This window comes from Culicoides brevitarsis, chromosome 1 (genome assembly GCF_036172545.1).
Source record: "Culicoides brevitarsis isolate CSIRO-B50_1 chromosome 1, AGI_CSIRO_Cbre_v1, whole genome shotgun sequence".
NCBI classification, from domain to species: domain Eukaryota; kingdom Metazoa; phylum Arthropoda; class Insecta; order Diptera; family Ceratopogonidae; genus Culicoides; species Culicoides brevitarsis.
In genome coordinates, this window is record NC_087085.1 from 35,737,558 (window position 1) to 35,755,699 (window position 18,142).

The 18,142-nt window shown below is 30.8% G+C and overlaps 3 protein-coding genes across 18 annotated transcripts in view; 2 read left to right on the forward strand and 1 right to left on the reverse strand.

Annotated features, from left to right (window-relative positions):
- LOC134827553 (uncharacterized) overlaps positions 1 to 18,142 on the forward strand; it is a 120,852-nt gene that overhangs the window by 33,011 nt on the left and 69,699 nt on the right. For all 16 annotated transcript variants that reach the window (XR_010161797.1, XM_063840248.1, XM_063840250.1 and 13 more), the window contains exons 3-4: positions 40 to 1,018; positions 1,833 to 4,614. Coding sequence is in view for 15 of the 16 variants with exons in the window: in XM_063840248.1 (XP_063696318.1) it covers positions 107 to 1,018; positions 1,833 to 4,614 (3,694 nt within the window). In the remaining variant the exon portion in view is untranslated. The remainder of the gene's footprint in view (positions 1 to 39; positions 1,019 to 1,832; positions 4,615 to 18,142) is intronic.
- LOC134829830 (venom dipeptidyl peptidase 4-like) lies at positions 6,923 to 11,979 on the reverse strand. Its single transcript, XM_063843110.1, has 4 exons — positions 11,894 to 11,979; positions 10,756 to 11,027; positions 7,978 to 9,915; positions 6,923 to 7,118 (listed from the first exon to the last, which is right to left on the reverse strand). Exons 2-4 carry the CDS (start codon positions 11,023 to 11,025, stop codon positions 6,975 to 6,977), a joined length of 2,352 nt encoding a protein of 783 aa, XP_063699180.1. The 5' UTR covers positions 11,026 to 11,027; positions 11,894 to 11,979; the 3' UTR covers positions 6,923 to 6,974.
- Positions 13,577 to 16,205, forward strand: LOC134838471 (high affinity copper uptake protein 1-like). Its single transcript, XM_063854007.1, has 3 exons — positions 13,577 to 13,842; positions 13,902 to 14,757; positions 15,739 to 16,205. The coding sequence occupies exons 2-3, from the start codon at positions 14,698 to 14,700 to the stop codon at positions 16,129 to 16,131; spliced, it is 453 nt and encodes a 150-aa protein (XP_063710077.1). The 5' UTR covers positions 13,577 to 13,842; positions 13,902 to 14,697; the 3' UTR covers positions 16,132 to 16,205.

Consider the following 18,142-nt stretch of genomic DNA (forward strand, 5'->3'; position numbering starts at 1 on the left):
GAAATTTTTGCTAATTTTCACTTTTTTCTCTCGTTTCAGACGACCGACACCGTAATCGATGCAGTCGCTTTTGCGTCAAAGCACTTTGGAGCGACGACAGTGAATCATGTCCCGCAGCATGGGACCCAATTCAGATAATTTGGAGTCGGAAGCGACCACAGACACTAACAACGATCGAAACACAAACGAAAAAACCAGTGAAACGCAGAATTGTGATACAAAAAAGGCGAAAAGTGACGAAAAAACGACCAAATTAAAGCCCCCAATTGCCGAATGCGACGAATGTGATGAAGTTCTCACGGTAATTCTGAGCGAAGAAACAGTTCCGAACGACTTGACGATCGTCGAAGACGAGAAAATCGAAAAAATCGACGATCCGCAGCAATCGCAAGCCACGCAAAAAACATTTCCAAAGTCAATTCTCGCGAATGGTGCTTCAAACGTCGTCGATACTGCTGAAAATAAGCCAGTTGAAGTCGAAAAAGCTCGTGCTTCATTTCGCAAAAAGTCCGTAAGTTTCGAGAACGACGAAGCAATCCGTAAATTCACAGGCGGCGAGGAAATTGTTGACCAAGAGAACCCCTTTAAGCCACAAATTACGAGCGAAACGGGTGTTAATTATAAATTCATCAAGAAAAATAAGTTGAGTAAGAAGTCTTCCATTCCGGCGGCACTTCCGCAGGCGCAAGTAGTAAGGGCGGTGATCAAAGACAGCGATTACATCACGAAAGAGGAGATTTTGCGGCAATCGAAGTATGTTCCGGTGTATGTGAAGAACCCGGATCGAGTGTTGACGTATGATAAAAGTATTATTGATCGACTGTCGGGCGTCGAATCAGAAGTTGAGGAGCCTCCAACGCCGAGAATAAAGAAGATTCCGATACCAGCTCCGAGGAAAATCAGTAAGTTGCCTGCTTTGACGGCGAGTGCGATCATCGGGAAGCGAGATACGAACAAAAAGCGACATTTTTTGAAGCCTAAAAATAAAGGGAATTATCCGGATTTGAGTGATATTAAAGTAAGTTTTATTTTTTTTATTAAAATTTCTTTAAATTTATTAAAAAAGTTTTTTTTTTCGAAGTCTTAATAACATTTTTTTTACGTTTTTAATTTTTTAAAAAAATTCTAATAAATTTTCTTAAAATTGAGTTTCAAATTTTTAAATAAAAATATTAAAATTTATTGAATTAAATTCACTCAAATATTTTTTTTTTATTTTTCAAAAATTCTAATTTAATATTTCAAAAATAAATAAATCCAAATGAAAGAAAAAATAAGATTTAAATCAAAAAAAATAATAATTATTATAATAAATAAATAATTTTATTTATTTTAAAATTAAATTTTTATTTAAAATAATGAATTTTTAATTAATTAATTTAATAAAATATTTAAAATTAAAATTTAATAAAATTAATTAATTAAATATATTAAATTTCATTAAAAAATTTTTAAAATATTTTTATAAATATTATTTTATATTTTTTATGAGATTTCCGAACAAAATAAAAAAAAATATTTAATTTTTAATTTAATTAATTTAGTTTAATTTTTATTTTAAATATATTTTATTTCCTTTAAATTATTTTTTATAAATATTATTCGAATTTTTTAAAAATAAAAAAAAAGTATTTAATTTAATTTCTACTTCAATTTCGTAAATCTTGTATTCCTAAAAAAATATTTTTTAAAAGAAAATGGAATAATTTCTAGAATTTTAATAATATTTATAACCAAAAATAATTTAAATATTTTAAAATATCGCAAAAAAAACTTTTAATTTAACTTTTTCAATAAAAATTTAAACAAAAATTTATTTTTATCATTTTCAGGTCAAAACAGGCACCGATTGGGAAGAATCCCTGTACGACCCGAACGAAGTGGCGATAAATGTGATAAAATTCGACAGTCTTCTGAAGAAAAAGAAATACAAATCCGAAGAAGACTCCGACGAAACGCCCGATTTGAACGGCGAAACAAGCAGCAACGAAGAAAATCCCGCAGAATCCGCATCAAAGTCTGACGAAGTCGATTCAAAAAAGTCAAATAATTCTGATCAAAAAGCCAACAACAAAGAAAAAGACGACGATAGCAGTGGCAAAGGTTCCTACACAAACACCGTTACAAGCAGCGAATTTCGCGAATTCCTCCGTAAAAAAGGCTTGACTTTAGTTCCTAACACGCTGAGAATCCAAGCGATCAACAACAAAGCCAAAAGTGAAACAACGAACGGCGTCGGCCCAAAAGCAATAATTGCCGAGATGGAAAAATCAGGCGAAAAAAAATCATCAATTCTGCGGAGACTTTTTCAGGGAAATTTATTTTCCTCGCGAAAAACGTCTCCAAAAGCGCCAATTCCGCAACCGCAGGTCTTTGCAAAAGCAAATGGCGTCACAAGTGATAAAGAAATCGCTCGAAAACGCTTGCCGAATGGAAAGTCTTCCGTATTGGCGGATAACGAGTTCACGAAACATTTCAACAACAAGGAACGTCTTTCGAAAAAACACAGTTACGAAGACGATCGAGGCAGTTCGATCAGCTCAATGTTAACGGCAGCCGAAGATTATTTGGATATGCAACCAGGAAGTCCCAAAAGTCCTCGTTCCAACTACTTGGATATGCTTCCGGGATCGTTACGGAAGTCAAATCGCGCAACAAGCGACTTGATTCAACGTTCCAGCGAAATTAATAAAGCAAAGTCAGCGATGTTAAAGTCTCGTCCTGCGGTGAGATCACAAAGTGCGCAAAGTTTCAAGGTTTCTTCGCGACTTTCGCAGCCTCTGACTTTTGAAAAAAGCTCGCCGCAACCCGGAGATGGAGTTTTGAAGCCAAAAGTACAACGCCCCATGGCGAATGGAAGTGCGGGAAAACAAAAACCGCCTGTTCCGGTAAGGACTGTCAGTGATCGTGCTCTAAATAACAAGCAACAAGCTTTGAACAAGGAAAATAATGTTCGGATGAATCGCAGTTACTCGATGGATCGTGATGAGATCCGTTTACGAAGCAAACCGCCTCAACCTTTGGAACGAACTTCAATGAAAAATACGGGTTCAAAGCCCTTGCCGAAGCAAAGTAACGTCGAAGCTCAGCTAAATCGTCTTGTTCAGCTCAACGGATCGCCAGAAAGAGCTTCAGAAGGTCCCGCTAAAACATCTACGCCCAAAACGAATCATCAGTTGCCATCAGATGCGGTTACTCCGATGACAAAAGATCGTCGTGTCATCTCTCCGGTAGCAGCAAAAGAGAAAACTCCTGAAATTGATCCCTTTTTGTACGTCAAACTGGCGGAATTGAAGAAAAAAACTGATGAAGAACTGCTAAATAAGGCATCGCAAAATAATTCTGTGTTTCCAAAGACAATTTACGGACCGAAATCCGCACAAAGAGCTCCTGAAAATATTTATCAACAACCAGTTTCGTTGCCAAATGGTAATTTTGTGCGAAATTCGCCGCAACGAAGTACCGTTACGGGAGTTGTTCGTGCCCAAAATGGTCCTTTGAAGGATGAGCCACGTTTAAATTCAGGAAATTATGGATATGTTAACGGAAATGTGGCTCAAAATCAACCTGCGCGATCGCAAAGTGTGCTTGATGGCATGACAGGAAGTCCGATGTATGGTTCCATGCGTTATCGGATGTCAAATAACTCGACGCCAGTTCAGCTGAGGAAAGGAGGCACTCTCGATCGCAAACATATTTTGAATCAAATTTATGAATTTTATCGGCGATCCGTGAATAACACGCCAACGAGTAAAATGAGCGAGGAACAACTTTACAGCAGACCGAATTCCGTGAAAAATGTCTCTCCGAATTCTTATGCTTCGGTTAGAGTTCATCAGGCACCCCCAGAAGTACGTCAACGCGCGCAAAGTGTGCAACAACAACCGATTTACGGCAATCGAAATGCGATAAATGCCGCAATTTACGCCCAAGCACGTTCAATTAGTCAAAGTGTCCCCACGGGAAATGCTCAGCAAGCGACTCAACAACGAATTTCATCTGCTACAAGTGATAACGATTCAGTATTTCTTCCGCCGCAACCGCCAACTGCTTACAAAAGTCTCCAAAAAGCGCCGCAACAACCTTTTGTCATTCGCGAAAGTGAACAAATCACGCCGTGGGACGTTCTCAAGTACAGAAGTGTCCCAAATACGCCGCAACGAGAACAAATTTACGCGACGCCGCATAAAAATCAACCGATTTACGGCAAAGTTTACGACACAAATGCTCCGAAAATGCAACGCAGGCCTGCAAGTGTGACGCCCTACAACGGTCAACCCGCCTATCAACCTTCCCAGCCAAATGGGAGAGTTCGTTTAGGCATCGATGGTCGATCGACGCCACTTATTCTCAGCTCTAACACGCAGCAGCAGCAGCAACAACAAAGTCCCATGAAATCAGCGTATGTCGAGCCAATGTATCGCCCGATCCAGATGAATCGACGGGCAGTTCCGCAATCGCCGCTCGTGATGCAACAAAATCACGCCTACAACAGAAATAGTGCGACTGGCTCGCAGGAATTTAATAAAAATCTGCGATTGTCTGTGCCATATGAAAGTGATACGGGATCTGAGGCGGGCGAGATTCAACGGATTTTGTATAATCGACAAAATGGTGAGTACAATTTTTTTTTTTATTTTTTTTAAAGAGGTTTCAAATCAAATCGAATATTAGAGTTCAAAAATTTTACAAAAAAAAAATGAATATTTAAAAAAAATTATAAATTAAAATTAAAATTTAATTTAAAAAAATTAAAAAAAAAATAAAATTTTTTAAATAATTCTTAAAAATTTTAAATTATATTTTTTTAAAATAAATTAATTTATTTCTTTGAAATATAAATTTATTTTATATTTGAAAAAAAATACAAAATAAATTTTAAGCATTGTTTCAATAGTTGAAAGTTTTTCATAAAAATAAATTTCTAAAAATTTAGATTTGAATTTTAAATTATTCAAAAAAAAAATTTAAAAAATTTAAATTATTTAAATTAAAAAATAAAAAAAATTTTAAAAAATTAAATATAATTAAAAATAAAAATTTAATTTTTTAATAATTTCCATTCCATAGGAGATTTTTCAAAAATTTTTAAAATTTAAAAAAAAATTTAATTCGTTATAAAATCATTTTCAATTTAATAAAAATAAAAAAATTTAATTCAAATTTTAATAATAATTTTTTTTTAATAAATTCTTTAACAATATTTTTAATTTTAATAAATTTTTATTTTATTCGTGAAACAGAATATTTCGATTTGATTTGAAGCGAATTTAATTTTAAAAACTTATTTTTGGTCGATTTTTGAATGTAAAATAAGTCACGTGACTGAAAATGTAACGACTTTACGTTCAATATCTCCCTCTAGCGGAGAATAGCTAACTTTTTTGTGAATTGAATTAGCATGAGGCAAATTATGATCAATTTCATACGACTCAAAAATAGTTCAAATTTTTACCGCATTTCTGCTTTGATGGCGCCAAACAGGATATTGACAATACCGGAAATGAATGAGCGTGAAGGCAATTTATAAATTATCAGTTTCATTCGTCTCATGAGATTTTGCTGTATGGAAACGACTGGTTGATTGTAAATGACTACATGATAATTTTTGTCTTTATTTCGCTTATTTTTCTATTTAATTAATTAAAAGCAAGTGCAATATCTGAATATTTTAGAAAAAAATTAATTTAATTTTAAAAATTAAAAATTTTTTATCCATAATTTTTTTTCTTTTGACGATACGCAACGGTCACTGACCTACATCATTGCATTTTACATGCCACCCTCTTTTTTATTGTACGTGCATCATATGAAGTACTATGTGAATATTTGAGCAAAGCAAATACTGAGAAAAAAAAAAAGAAAACATTTGTCACTTTAAACCCACTTTTTTATCATTAGAAAACTTTTCAATTAAAGTTACCTTTGAAACAGTAACGAATTTTCCGGTCACTACGCAAACAAGGCATTCCATTGTTAACAGTCGTTGAGAACGGTTCAAATTTTTTATTTTCTTGCAAATTACTTGTTCATTCATAAAAATGTGCGATCCATTTACTGTTCCTCCAATGTCGAGCGCCGTAGCTGAGAAGAAAAATGCGCGAATCACGCCAGAACTCAAGGGAAGCGTCTTAATTACGGCTTGCAATTGCAATCGTCGCAATGGATTGCAACAAGAGTGTCGCAGATCGGAATGCATGGTAACGAGAAAAAAACATTTTTTGACATTTTTCATTGAAAAAAATTTCTTTAGGGACGAAAACGTGCTGGCCAATCCAACAATGAGATGCGAAGTTGCACCCATCATAGTTTCCAAATGCCCCAAAAAACGCCTGTTTGCCCGGAAATCCTTTCGTCAAGCAAGAAAAATGAATCTCCGCAAGTTTTGGAAGTCACGGATGGCATGCCAATTGAAAGCGCTCTCAAGCCCGAAGAGATGTCAGATATCGTTTACGTCGATTACGGACACAATGCCTTCCCGGAACACAATATGAACCCCATGCAAGCTCACATGACGCCCGATTCCATGCAAAAAATGATGCAAATGCCACAAATGACCTCGAACATGGGCAAGGGAGATCAAAAAATGATGAATTCAAGCGTTCCGCAGACCTTTTATCCGCAACAAATGCCTCAGATGACGCAAATGGGTCCCCAAATGCAAATGACAGGCGATGGAAAACCCATGGAGATGATGAATTCAATGCCAATGCAACCGAATATGATGCCGCAATATAACATGATGTCGCCCATGCCACAGAATTTCAGTTATTACCCGAATTCGATGATGCAGGGACAACAAATGACGATGCCAGCAATGCCTCCGATGCAAATGCAAGCGAATCAGGTTCCCATGAACATGCAAAATTTCGCGCAAATGCCAAATCCTGGTCAAAATTAAGTCAGATTTTTTGATTTTTTTTATTTTTTTTTGTTTTATTAAAAAGAAGTTTTGTTAACAGTCTTTTTGCGGTTTAGAACCATTTCCAGTAGCTTTTTGCTTGTTCGCATGTCTCGTCAGCTTTGGTTAGTTTAAGGATTCGGTGCCAGAATTCATCCATCGTGTGGTATAAATGTTTTGAAACTCCGTTTAGACCGTGGGCTTCGTCAGGATAACTCTGAAAAAAAGAGAAGTTTTTGATGAAATCTGGGTTTTTTAAAATTTATTTTCAATTTTTTGTCTCATTTTGAATCTCAAAAATTTAGTTGAACAAAATTTTCAAGTCAAAACTTTCATAAAAAAAAATTTTTTTTTTTCGAATTTTCCTTAAAATTTTCAAATATTTTAATTATTTTAAAATTTTTGTTAAAAAAAAAATATTTTTTGATTAATTTTTAATTAATTTTTTTAAAATTATTTTTTTTAATTAGGTACCTAAAAAATGATAAATTTTTTAAAAATTATTTTATAAAAAATATGGTTTTTGAAATTTTTGAAATTTAAAAATTTAAATCATTAATTTTAGTTAATTTAAAAATTTTTAATTAAAAAATACAAATTAATTAAAAAAATTACGAATTTTCCAAAAAATGTTGGAAAATGTCAAAAAAATTATCATTTTTTTAGATTAAAAATTTTTAAAATAAATTTTAATTTTTAAACTAAATTAATTTTAAAATTTATTATAAATGAAAAATTATTTATTTAAAAAATTAAGGAAAATTTTTCATAAAATGAAGCAGAATTAATTTTTTCATTTAATTTTTTTTTTTTGGAAAAAAATAAATATTCTTAAATTATTTTTTAAATTATAAATTTAAAAAAATATTAAAATTCTTGAGAGAAATTTTCCATTAAATTTTGCTCAATGTTTCATCAAAAAAAAAATTAAAAAATTTTTGATGTCATCTTTTAAAATTCCTTTTTTTTATAATTAAAATTTTTTAATTTTTTTTTTATTTTGAAAAAAAAATAGTACCTAGTTTTTTTTCATATGAAAAAAAAAGTTTAAAAAAAAATTTTTTTTTTTGACTCACCTGTTGTTCGAAAAGCACATCTTCAAGTTCAAGAGCACGTGCCCACACCATTGCTTGTTGATAATGCACATTATCATCAGCATTTCCATGGATCAAGAGATACTCATGTCCCTTCATATCCTTTGCTCGTTGCGTCAAATCTCCTTTTTCATATCCAACTGGATTTTCTTCGGGCGTTCCCATGAATCTTTCCGTATAAATCGTATCGTAATAGATCCAAGACGACACCGGCGCCACAGAAATGCCTCCTTGGAAGACTTTTTCCTTATCCATAACTAAAGTCATGCCAGTTGCATAACCCCCGTAACTCCAACCCCAAATTCCCACACGATCCGCATCAATAAATCCAAGTTCTGCCACCAAAGCTTTCGTAACTTCAATTTGATCTTCAATTTCGACACTTCCGAGCGCGTTATTGACGGTAAAAAGCATTTCAGTGCCTTTGTTGCCACTGCCTCGACCATCAATTTTCGCATAAATGACATTTTTGCTCTGCGCCATGTAATCGCCGAATCCCATGCTGAACGAATCCTGAATTCGAACAGATCCTGGACCACCGTACACATCAACAATCATCGGATATTTACGTTTCGCGCCTTGTTCAAAGCAACTCGGGAGTTGGAGCTTCACGATGGCGGAATGTTCTTTTTTGGGTCCCACGGGCACACGTAAGTACATTACGCGCGTTTTTTGATATTCTCCTAAAAGTTGACGCACACCCCAATTTCCCTCCCACAAGTCAAGGGCTCGCAAAACGGCGCCATTTCGCATAATTCGAACGTAAGCGGGACCCGGACCGCCACAAGTCACGGCGAAAAAGTTGAAATCGTTGCTGAAGGTCACACTGGAGACAAAGGAGCATTTATCGCCTTCGGGACTCAAAATTTCGCAAGAAACGCATTTGACTTGCGACGATTTCCGGTCATAAACGTACAAATGTTGCAATGCTGGATTCGTGATTTCGTCGATTGCGATGCCCGTTGCCACGAAATATACTTCGTTCGTTTCTTTGTGATATCCCTTGATTTGGAGGACAGTTGTTAGTGTTGGAGACAAAGCGCGGATTTCTTTCGATACGTAATTCAGTTCCATCAAACGAGTCCATCCATTTTGGTTTTCCTTGAAGAAGCAAATTTCTTTGGTTTCAATTGTGTGACAATCGAGCGACGTGACATCAACCCATCCATTGGGCTCGGATTTCTCGTGTAACGTCAAGCAATCAGCTCGTGCCTTGGAAGCGTCGCACGACACGAACAAAGCATGATTTTGACGACGATTCAGCCACATTGGAGCGAAAACTTTGTCGTTGATCCACGAAACACTTCCCAAAATTGGTTCGGAGCCCAAAGCAGGAGGCGCTTTGTATGTCACAAAAGCCGTAAATTGCTCTAAATCGATGACCCGCAACTCAACTGTCGGATTCGGAGTTCCACTTTTCGGATAACGCAACGTAATTTCCGCCGGATATTGACTCTCGATCGTGCCCGGAGCGCCGTAAATGTTGTACGTGAAGTTATGCACGTGCGTGTCATCGAGATGCACCATTGCGAGATATTTTCCGTTCGGCGAGAACCACATGCCATTTTTCGTGGAGAAAACTTCCTCTTCGTACACCCAGTCGGAGATGCCGTTGTAAATTATGCCGGAATTATCGACAACCAAGCCGTCAGTTGTGACTTGCATTTCTTGTTTGGTCGTTAAGCTGTAGTAATAAACGTTGTTGTCTTGCTTGACGTAGGCAATGGCATCGCCCGTTGGGGACCAAGTACATTCCCAAAGCTCGTTTTGACCGGCAACGTCAATGGCAAGGCGTTGTTCGAGGTCGTAAACGACATATTTGGCAAGAATGCTGTGACGAAACACTGGACGATCGGCGTAACGGAGTAAGAGACGGGTTTGTTGTTTGTTCATTTTGGTGCTTGTGGCGTTCCATTGTTTCTGAAAAAATTTAAAAAAAATGTTAAGAATTTTATCAAAAAAAAAAAAAATAAATTTAAAGTTGAATTATTTAATTTTATTTAAAAAAATTGAAATTAATTAATAATAAATAATTCAAAAATAATTTTTAATTTTTTTAATTTAAATATTTATTTTTAAATTTAATTTTTATTATGAAAAATTCGCTAAAAAAATTTGACAAATTAAATTAAACTGAAAAACTAATTTAAAATTTAATTTAAAAAAACTCAAAAGAAATTAATTTAAAAAAATATTTTAAAAATTTAATTAAATAACTTAAAAAAAATAATTATTTAATTGATTTATAAAAAAAAATAATTAAATTTATTTTATTTAATTTAATTAATTTATTTTTTTTAAATTTTTTTTAAAATTTTTATATTTTTCATTTTTTTTTATTTTTTTTATTTATTTTTTATTTTTTTTTTTTTTTTGATTAAAATTATTTCATATAATTTCATTTTAAAAAGTTAGATTTTTCAACTATGACAACTTAAAAAAAATTAAGTTTTTTTTAACATTTTAAATGAAAATAGCACAAATAATCCAAATTCAATAAATTATTTTTAAATTTCTTCAAAAAAATTAAATTTTACAAAAAAAAAAATAAAGTTAAATAAATTAAAATTAAATTAAAGGGTTTGGTAAATTAAATTTAATTAATTTTTGTTCAATTAATTAAATAAAAAAATAATTTGCCTATTTTTAATAAAATTTTTAAAACTTTCAATAATGTTTCTTATTATAAAATTAAAATATAAAAATTTTCAATTTTTTTTTGGCCATTTTTTTCCGCGAAAATAATCAAAAATTTCTTACCAAAACATCAAATCCCAACAATCTCTCATGTTGATTCGAAACCAAATCCATTTTCATCAAATTCCGATCGACATCATAATAAGTAAAGGCATCATTTGCCACCCACGTTCCATTAAATCCTCGTTGTCCAAATTTATTTGGGATCACATCTTCCAATCTCACAGGTTTCAAATTTCTCAATCCCTTACCTCGATGATGTCTGGGCGTCGCACTTGTCAAACTGACGCCAAGCACAAGGAAGCACAGCAACACCGCTTTGCCGAATGCCATAACTGGAAAAAAATCACAAAAAAACTGTAAATTCTTAATAAGTTCACAAATTAACCTCCATATCGGTTATATAACGAAATATTTTTTTTTCGCAATTGACATTCGTTCATTAGCGATCTCGTGTACCGCTTAACTAACTAGATATGGGCAAAAATAATTAGATTACTGTAAAATTAATAAAATGTACAGTAGTCGATAACGCACAAAAGTGAAAAATTCGCAAAACACGTGTTTCGATTGTATTTTGTCGTAACATTGACCGTTAAATGCATTTAAAATGCAGAACGAGTTTTTGTTGTTGTTTACTGCTACTGCATTTATTTTATGTTCATTTAAAAACGGGAAGGAATTTGCAATTAACACGCACATATGGAATTGTTTTGTTTTAATTTTTTTTTTGTAGGAAGTTTATGTTTTCACCCGAAATTTTTACCTGGACTTTGATTTAAAATTCTGCAACTTTCTGATTTTTTTTTTGTGAAAGTTTAAATTTACTTTCATATAAAAATTTTTAAAATATAAAAAAATTAAAATTTATTTAAGTAAAAAAAAAAATTATTTAAATTATTTCACAATTTTTTTTTAATAATAATTTTTGACGCAGTGACATTAATTTCAAGGCAGTTCTCTATTTAAAATAAAATTTACGGTAGATTAACTGAACACTTGTTATTTTTTTTTCAATTCTAATGATAAGATTTGATTCAAAAAAAAAAATCTTATCTAAGATCTGTTTTAAATCCAAGTAAAAAAAATCCATTGTCAGTAATTCCGCGATACAAGCATTGGAAATTCCTGTCCCAAATTGTTTGTTTAGTTGTTGATAGTTGCCAACAAAAATAATATTTTTAAATTTTTATTTACTCACTTGTTATTTTGACGTACTTTAACAAAAAATAAAAAAAAGTAAAAATAAATAAATAGAAGCTAAACAAGAAAATTGTTTGACTGAATAGAACGACAGTCAAATATTAACTGAACAGTTTTTAATAAATCGCAACGAATCGGAAATTTGTGTTATCGGTTCATGTTTATTTTATTTTAGTTTCGTGTCTGTGTATTTTACTCACATATGTCTCATTTGAGTGTAGAAGCGTAATGATAAATAAATAAATATACAAACGAAAAGTTCTCCAGTTTTAGTAATTTTTTGATTGACTTGTGAGAGAATGTTTAATGCAAGTTGAAGAGAATTTTTGGAAGGTATTAAAATTTAAAAAGAGTCAAGTTTGTTTGTTCAACGGAATAAAAATAAAATTTCGTTAAAGTTGAAAAATTGTCTTGAAAAATAAAAATCAATTTTAATTTAAAATTAAAAAAAAATAATAAAACAAAATTCTTAATTAAAATAAAATTTAAATAAAATAAAAAATAAATAAATTTAAATTTAAATAAAAAAAATTGATCAAAAAACATTTTTTTAAATTTTTATTCAGAAAGTCTAATATTTGTGAATGTTGAAAAAAATGTTTTTTTTTTCATGATTTTTATTCTAGATAATTTACATAATATATAAAAAATAATGAAAAGATATTATGAAAAATTTTTAATCATATTTTAAAGGTTTAAAAAATAATTTAAATAATTAATATTAATTTAATAAAATATTTTTTAAAAATTAATAAAAGTTTTTAATTAAGATTTTAAAAAAAATTCAAAATAAATAGGTATTAAAAAAAAATAAATAAAAATTTTAAAATAAAAAAGTTATAATTAAAATTTAAATATAAATATTTAAAATTAAAAAACATCATTTTCTTAAAAAAATTTTCAATATTTCTGCTTAAATTAACAAAAAATTAATTTCGACAATATGTCAAATAATCCAACAATTTTCAAGTAATTTTCACATACAAATTCTAAATTAATATTTTTTATTAAAGAATATTATTTTTCATAATTTTTAAACAAAAAAAAATTTTTGCGTAATTATTCTGATGATATTTTAAATTAATATTTAATATAATTAATAATATTATTAATAATTTATTTTACTGCAATTTTTTTAATTTAATATTTGAGAAAATTCTCCTTATAAATTAATTTAAAGAAAAAAACTAAAAATATTCGACAAACAAAAAATTGAAACAAAAACATCTTTACAAACAACGGAAATTGAGCACAAAATCAACATCCATAACAAAATTGCTTCTTGTAAACAGTCCGCAAGTACTTCTTTCAATATTTATTTTTTTTTTACAATTTCAAGGTCAATTAACAAGTTTTTTTTTAAATTGTGAGTTCATTCATTCAAGTTTGACTGATTAATTAAGTGGCTTTACTTGAAAATCCTTTTTTATCACTAATGAAGCCTTTTCAAATTTTTTTGTAACTTTTTTAATCAAATTATGTTCCAAGTGCAACTTTTTTATTCACGAGTTTTTTTCAAGAGTTGATTGTTGTTGTTGTTTATGGAGAGAATTACAAAGTTTGTCATTTTTTTTTATTTTTTTCAATAAAAAGGCAAAAAAAAAATGAACCGTTAAGCTCTCTATCACTTAGCAGCAGCAGCAATAAAACGAGACAAGAAAAAGTTTCATTCAAGTGACAACAAAAGAAGTCAAACAATGGACCATCCAGACGACAATCCGCCCGAACAATGAAAAAATCTTCTTTTTTTGCTAGTTAACACCTTCTCAAAAGGTGAAAACATTTTAACGGAACGACTTTTTGAAATCTTTATAGCGAGTTTTAGATAAAAATAGCTCGAAGATAAGATTAAGAAACGGCTTCAACGGGACTTGGCGTGGGTTAGTTGTCATCAAAATGTCGCACGAGCATCACGGTTCACGCGGACCATGTCCCCTAATTGTCTCCGTAAGTCGTTCGTTTAAAGTAATTTGATTTTTTTTCTCATCCTTGGAACACTTTGGCAGATGCATTACGGCAGTTGCGAGGTAATTTTGTTCAAAGAATGGATCGCCGAGGTAATTAGTACGTTTGTTGCTTCGTCAATTGGGCTTTTTTGCATCGCGGTGCTGTTCGAGGGCATCCGTTACTTTCGGGAATACATGACGCGGCGAGAGACACTGCGAAATCGGGTTCGCACGAAAGCCGGATTACCGCAAAAAACGAATGCCGAATACATGTTCGGACGGAATCACGTCGTGCAATCGCTTTTACATGGCGCACAAATTGCAATTGGCTACTGGCTCATGTTGATTCTCATGCAGTTCAATTTTTGGTTGATTTTGGCAATTTTATTGGGTGCAGTTGTGGGATATTATTTTTTTGCTTGGCTGCGACAAACGACATTCGAACAGTGTGATGCATGCTGAGGGACATTTTTTCTGCCGATATTTTTTTTAACTGATAATAAATAAACATTTTGCATGTTCAATATTTGCGTTTTATGTTCGTCTGATGGACAAATGACACGAAAATTATCTTATCTCGTAAACAATTCAATTTTTTTTAATCCAAAGTTCGATCGGAAATTCATTTTTGCCGGTTTTTGGTTAAAAATAAAACAATTTGTTCGTTTTTTTCCATCAAACATCCGATTTTCGAGCATCTACTTAATAAGACGTCGCTCGGCATATCTTATCGGAAGATAAACCTTATCCAAAGACATGTCGATAACAGAATTCCAAGATTAACGTTTGATTGTATGACAACCCGTGTCAGTTTCTGTCCGATTGTTGACCGTATTAAATCTTTGAAGCGAGAAATATGGGTCTTGAAACGCATATTCATGAGCGAGAAGATGGGGGATGTCCCATGATTATGTTGGTAAGAGACTTTTTGAGCTAAAAATAGATTTTTTTTTTACATTTTGACAGTAAAAATGTAGAAATTTTTTGAAAAAATCTTAATTTTTGAACTTTTATAAACACAGAAGTTCCTTAAAAATTTTTTTGAGAAGAAAGTTTGACATTTTTCATTTTTGTCTTGAAAATTTATTTTAATATGAGCTTTTGAACACTATCAAAAAATTTTGAATAAAAAAAAATAATATAAATTTTAACAATTTTAGAAATTTTAGCAAAAAGTTTGACATCTATTAAAGTAATATTTTTGAAGTTGTCAAAATTTTTACTTGTAAAGTATTATTTTCTGATTCAATTTTTAAACAAACAAAGTACCTAAACAAAAAAAAATATTTTTTTAACAAATTATTTTGATACCTGTCATTTTATAAGACAAATTTTTATTTATGCAAATGTCATTATTTTTTCAAAAATTAAAATTTTGAGAATTGAAAATCATTGAAATCGCAAAAAAAATTGTAAAAAAATTATTTTTTTTCTAAAAATTTAATTTTTTACGGTTAATTTTAAAAAATCTTCTGAAAAAAATAATTTAAAATTTTAAAACTTTTAAAAATTAATTTTTAATTAAATTAAAATTAAATTAAAATTAAATTAAATTTTAATTAAATTAAAAATTTAAAATTAAATTAAATTAAATTAAAAAATTAAATTAAAATTAAATTAAAATTAAATTAAAATTAATTTAAAATTAAATGAAAATTAAATTAAATTTTTTATTAATAAATTTAAAAAAAAAATTAAGTCTTAAAATTTAAATTTTTGAAAAAATAATGATATTTATTAAAAAATAAAATTAAATTAAAAGCTTCAATTTAATTAATATTAATTTAATCTTAATATAAATTTAATTTTCAATTAATTTTTTAATACATTTTCAAACATTTCTACCGTCAAAATAATTTTAAAAATTCCTCACTAAATTCAAATTAAATCCCAATAGTTCCACGATGGCGTTTGCGAAACAAATTTCTTCAACTCTTGGACCACGACAACAGTTGGACCCTTTGTCGGCGTTTGTTTCCTGCTATTTTTCATCGCCATCCTATTCGAAGGCCTCAAACACCTCCGGGAGAAATTCTACGAACTTGAATCGAAAAACGCAAAAAATCTACCGCAAAAACAAACATTTTCCCAATTTTTGTGCAGCAAATATCATCTCATCCAAACAGCGATGCACTTTGTGCAAGTACTTTGCTCTTACGGCTTGATGCTGATTTTCATGAACTTCAATTATTGGCAATGCTTGGCGATTCTCGTGGGATTCATGGCTGGCTACTTTCTGTTCGGTTGGACGAGAAAATCGGCAACCGACACAAACGAATGTTGTTACTAAGTTGAAACGAGTAAAAAAGTCATAAAAAGAAAAATAAAATTTACAATGTTGTCAAGGACTTGTCATTAGAGAGAGATGTTGCCTGTAATGAAATGTCCCCGAAGAGAAGGGAAGAAAGATATTTTACACTAGCGGGCAGTGTTTTAAATAATAAATAAGATAATTTATTATTAAACATTCCCTCTTCTCACATTTTCGCTCTTCTCGTTACTGAATAAATTTCATTGCTTCACTTCCATGACCTTGCATAATATTTTCTGCTTTCCTTACTGCCGCCGACAAACTAAAACACTTTGGAGAGAGTAGATTGTGTGAAATATAAGTTTAAGCTTCATTAATGCCATTATTCTTTCGGTGTTGATGACACGTTTCGTTGTCGTTCGCATCGTGTGACACACAAAAAAATAATAAATCTCCTGAAATGCACTTTAACTTTAATAGAAATATAAATTAGTTGGGGGTTTGTTCGTCCTTTTTGCTCGAGCCATCAGCGCCAGATGTGATTTTTTGGACCATTTCTTTGTTTTGTTCGTAATATATTCATGACATATTTCTAAAAATATCTACGGATATAAATTAAATTGAGAGAGCGAGGTGCCAAAATGTCTACTTTAGTCTCTATTACATCATAAACTTGAACGACGACGCGACACGTATTTTTGCACACATGTATAAGAGGAAAAAAACCAAAAGAATTTTGAAAATTTGAAATTTGTGAGAGCGCATTTTTTATTAAAAAATATTTTGGGTGTTAATTTAAAAAATGTTAATTTAATACCTTTGGGTTTAAATTTAATACCTTTGGATGTTAATTTAATACCTTTGGATGTTAATTTAATACCTTTGGATGTTAATTTAATACCTTTGGATGTTAATTTAATGCCTTTGGATGTTAATTTAATACCTTTGGATGTTAATTTAATACCTTTGGATGTTAATTTAATACCTTTGGATGTTAATTTAATACCTTTGGATGTTAATTTAATACCTTTGGATGTTAATTTAATACCTTTGGATGTTAATTTAATACCTTTGGATGTTAATTTAATACCTTTGGATGTTAATTTAATACCTTTGGATGTTAATTTAATACCTTTGGATGTTAATTTAATACCTTTGGATGTTAATTTAATACCTTTGGATGTTAATTTAATACCTTTGGATGTTAATTTAATACCTTTGGATGTTAATTTAATACCTTTGGATGTTAATTTAATACCTATGGAGGTTAATATTGCTTCAAATGTAAAATTAGTGCTTTGAGACGTAAATTCAGCTCTTCACGACTCTCTTAACATGCTGAACTCTCGTAAATTTCAACTTAATTTTCTCTTTGTAGCTTTAAATTTACCTTTTTCAATAGAAACAAAAGACACCAAAATCCTTAAAACCAATTTTTTCACTGAAAAACACTCGAGTGCGAAATATAAACGGGTTATAAAACTTTGTCTCTGTACACAAAATCTGATTTTCACCATAAAACTAGGAGAGAAGAAGCGAAAAAAAAGCGACGATGACAAAATAAAGGAAAAACATCGCGCACGGATAAGCAAAAATAAAATAAAAAGAGGAAAGCGAAGAGTTGTTTAACATAAAAAGACATAAACATCCACACACACATACAAACACAACAGCTCTCTAAAAAGATGTTTTTTTCTTCTTATTTTTTGCCGGCAACGTGCATTACTCCCTTTTTCCACGCACACAACGAAAAAAAAATGTACATGGCTCGTTCGAGGCGTCAGAAAAGTCGGGTAATGTACATTGGGAGATAAGGAACGAACGCTTTATGATGTCATACTCACAAACACACACAGGACGAGTGGAAATGTTAAAGTTCATTGCATCGCCAATTTTACGCCATCGTAGATGATGCAACTTTGGAGTATCCCTTTAATGACGAAAAATTAAAAAAAAATAAATTAATTAAATTTAATTAAAATAAATTTAAGAATAAATTATCTTCAATGACAAAATTTAAAAATAAATATTAAAAAAAAAGTTTTTAAAT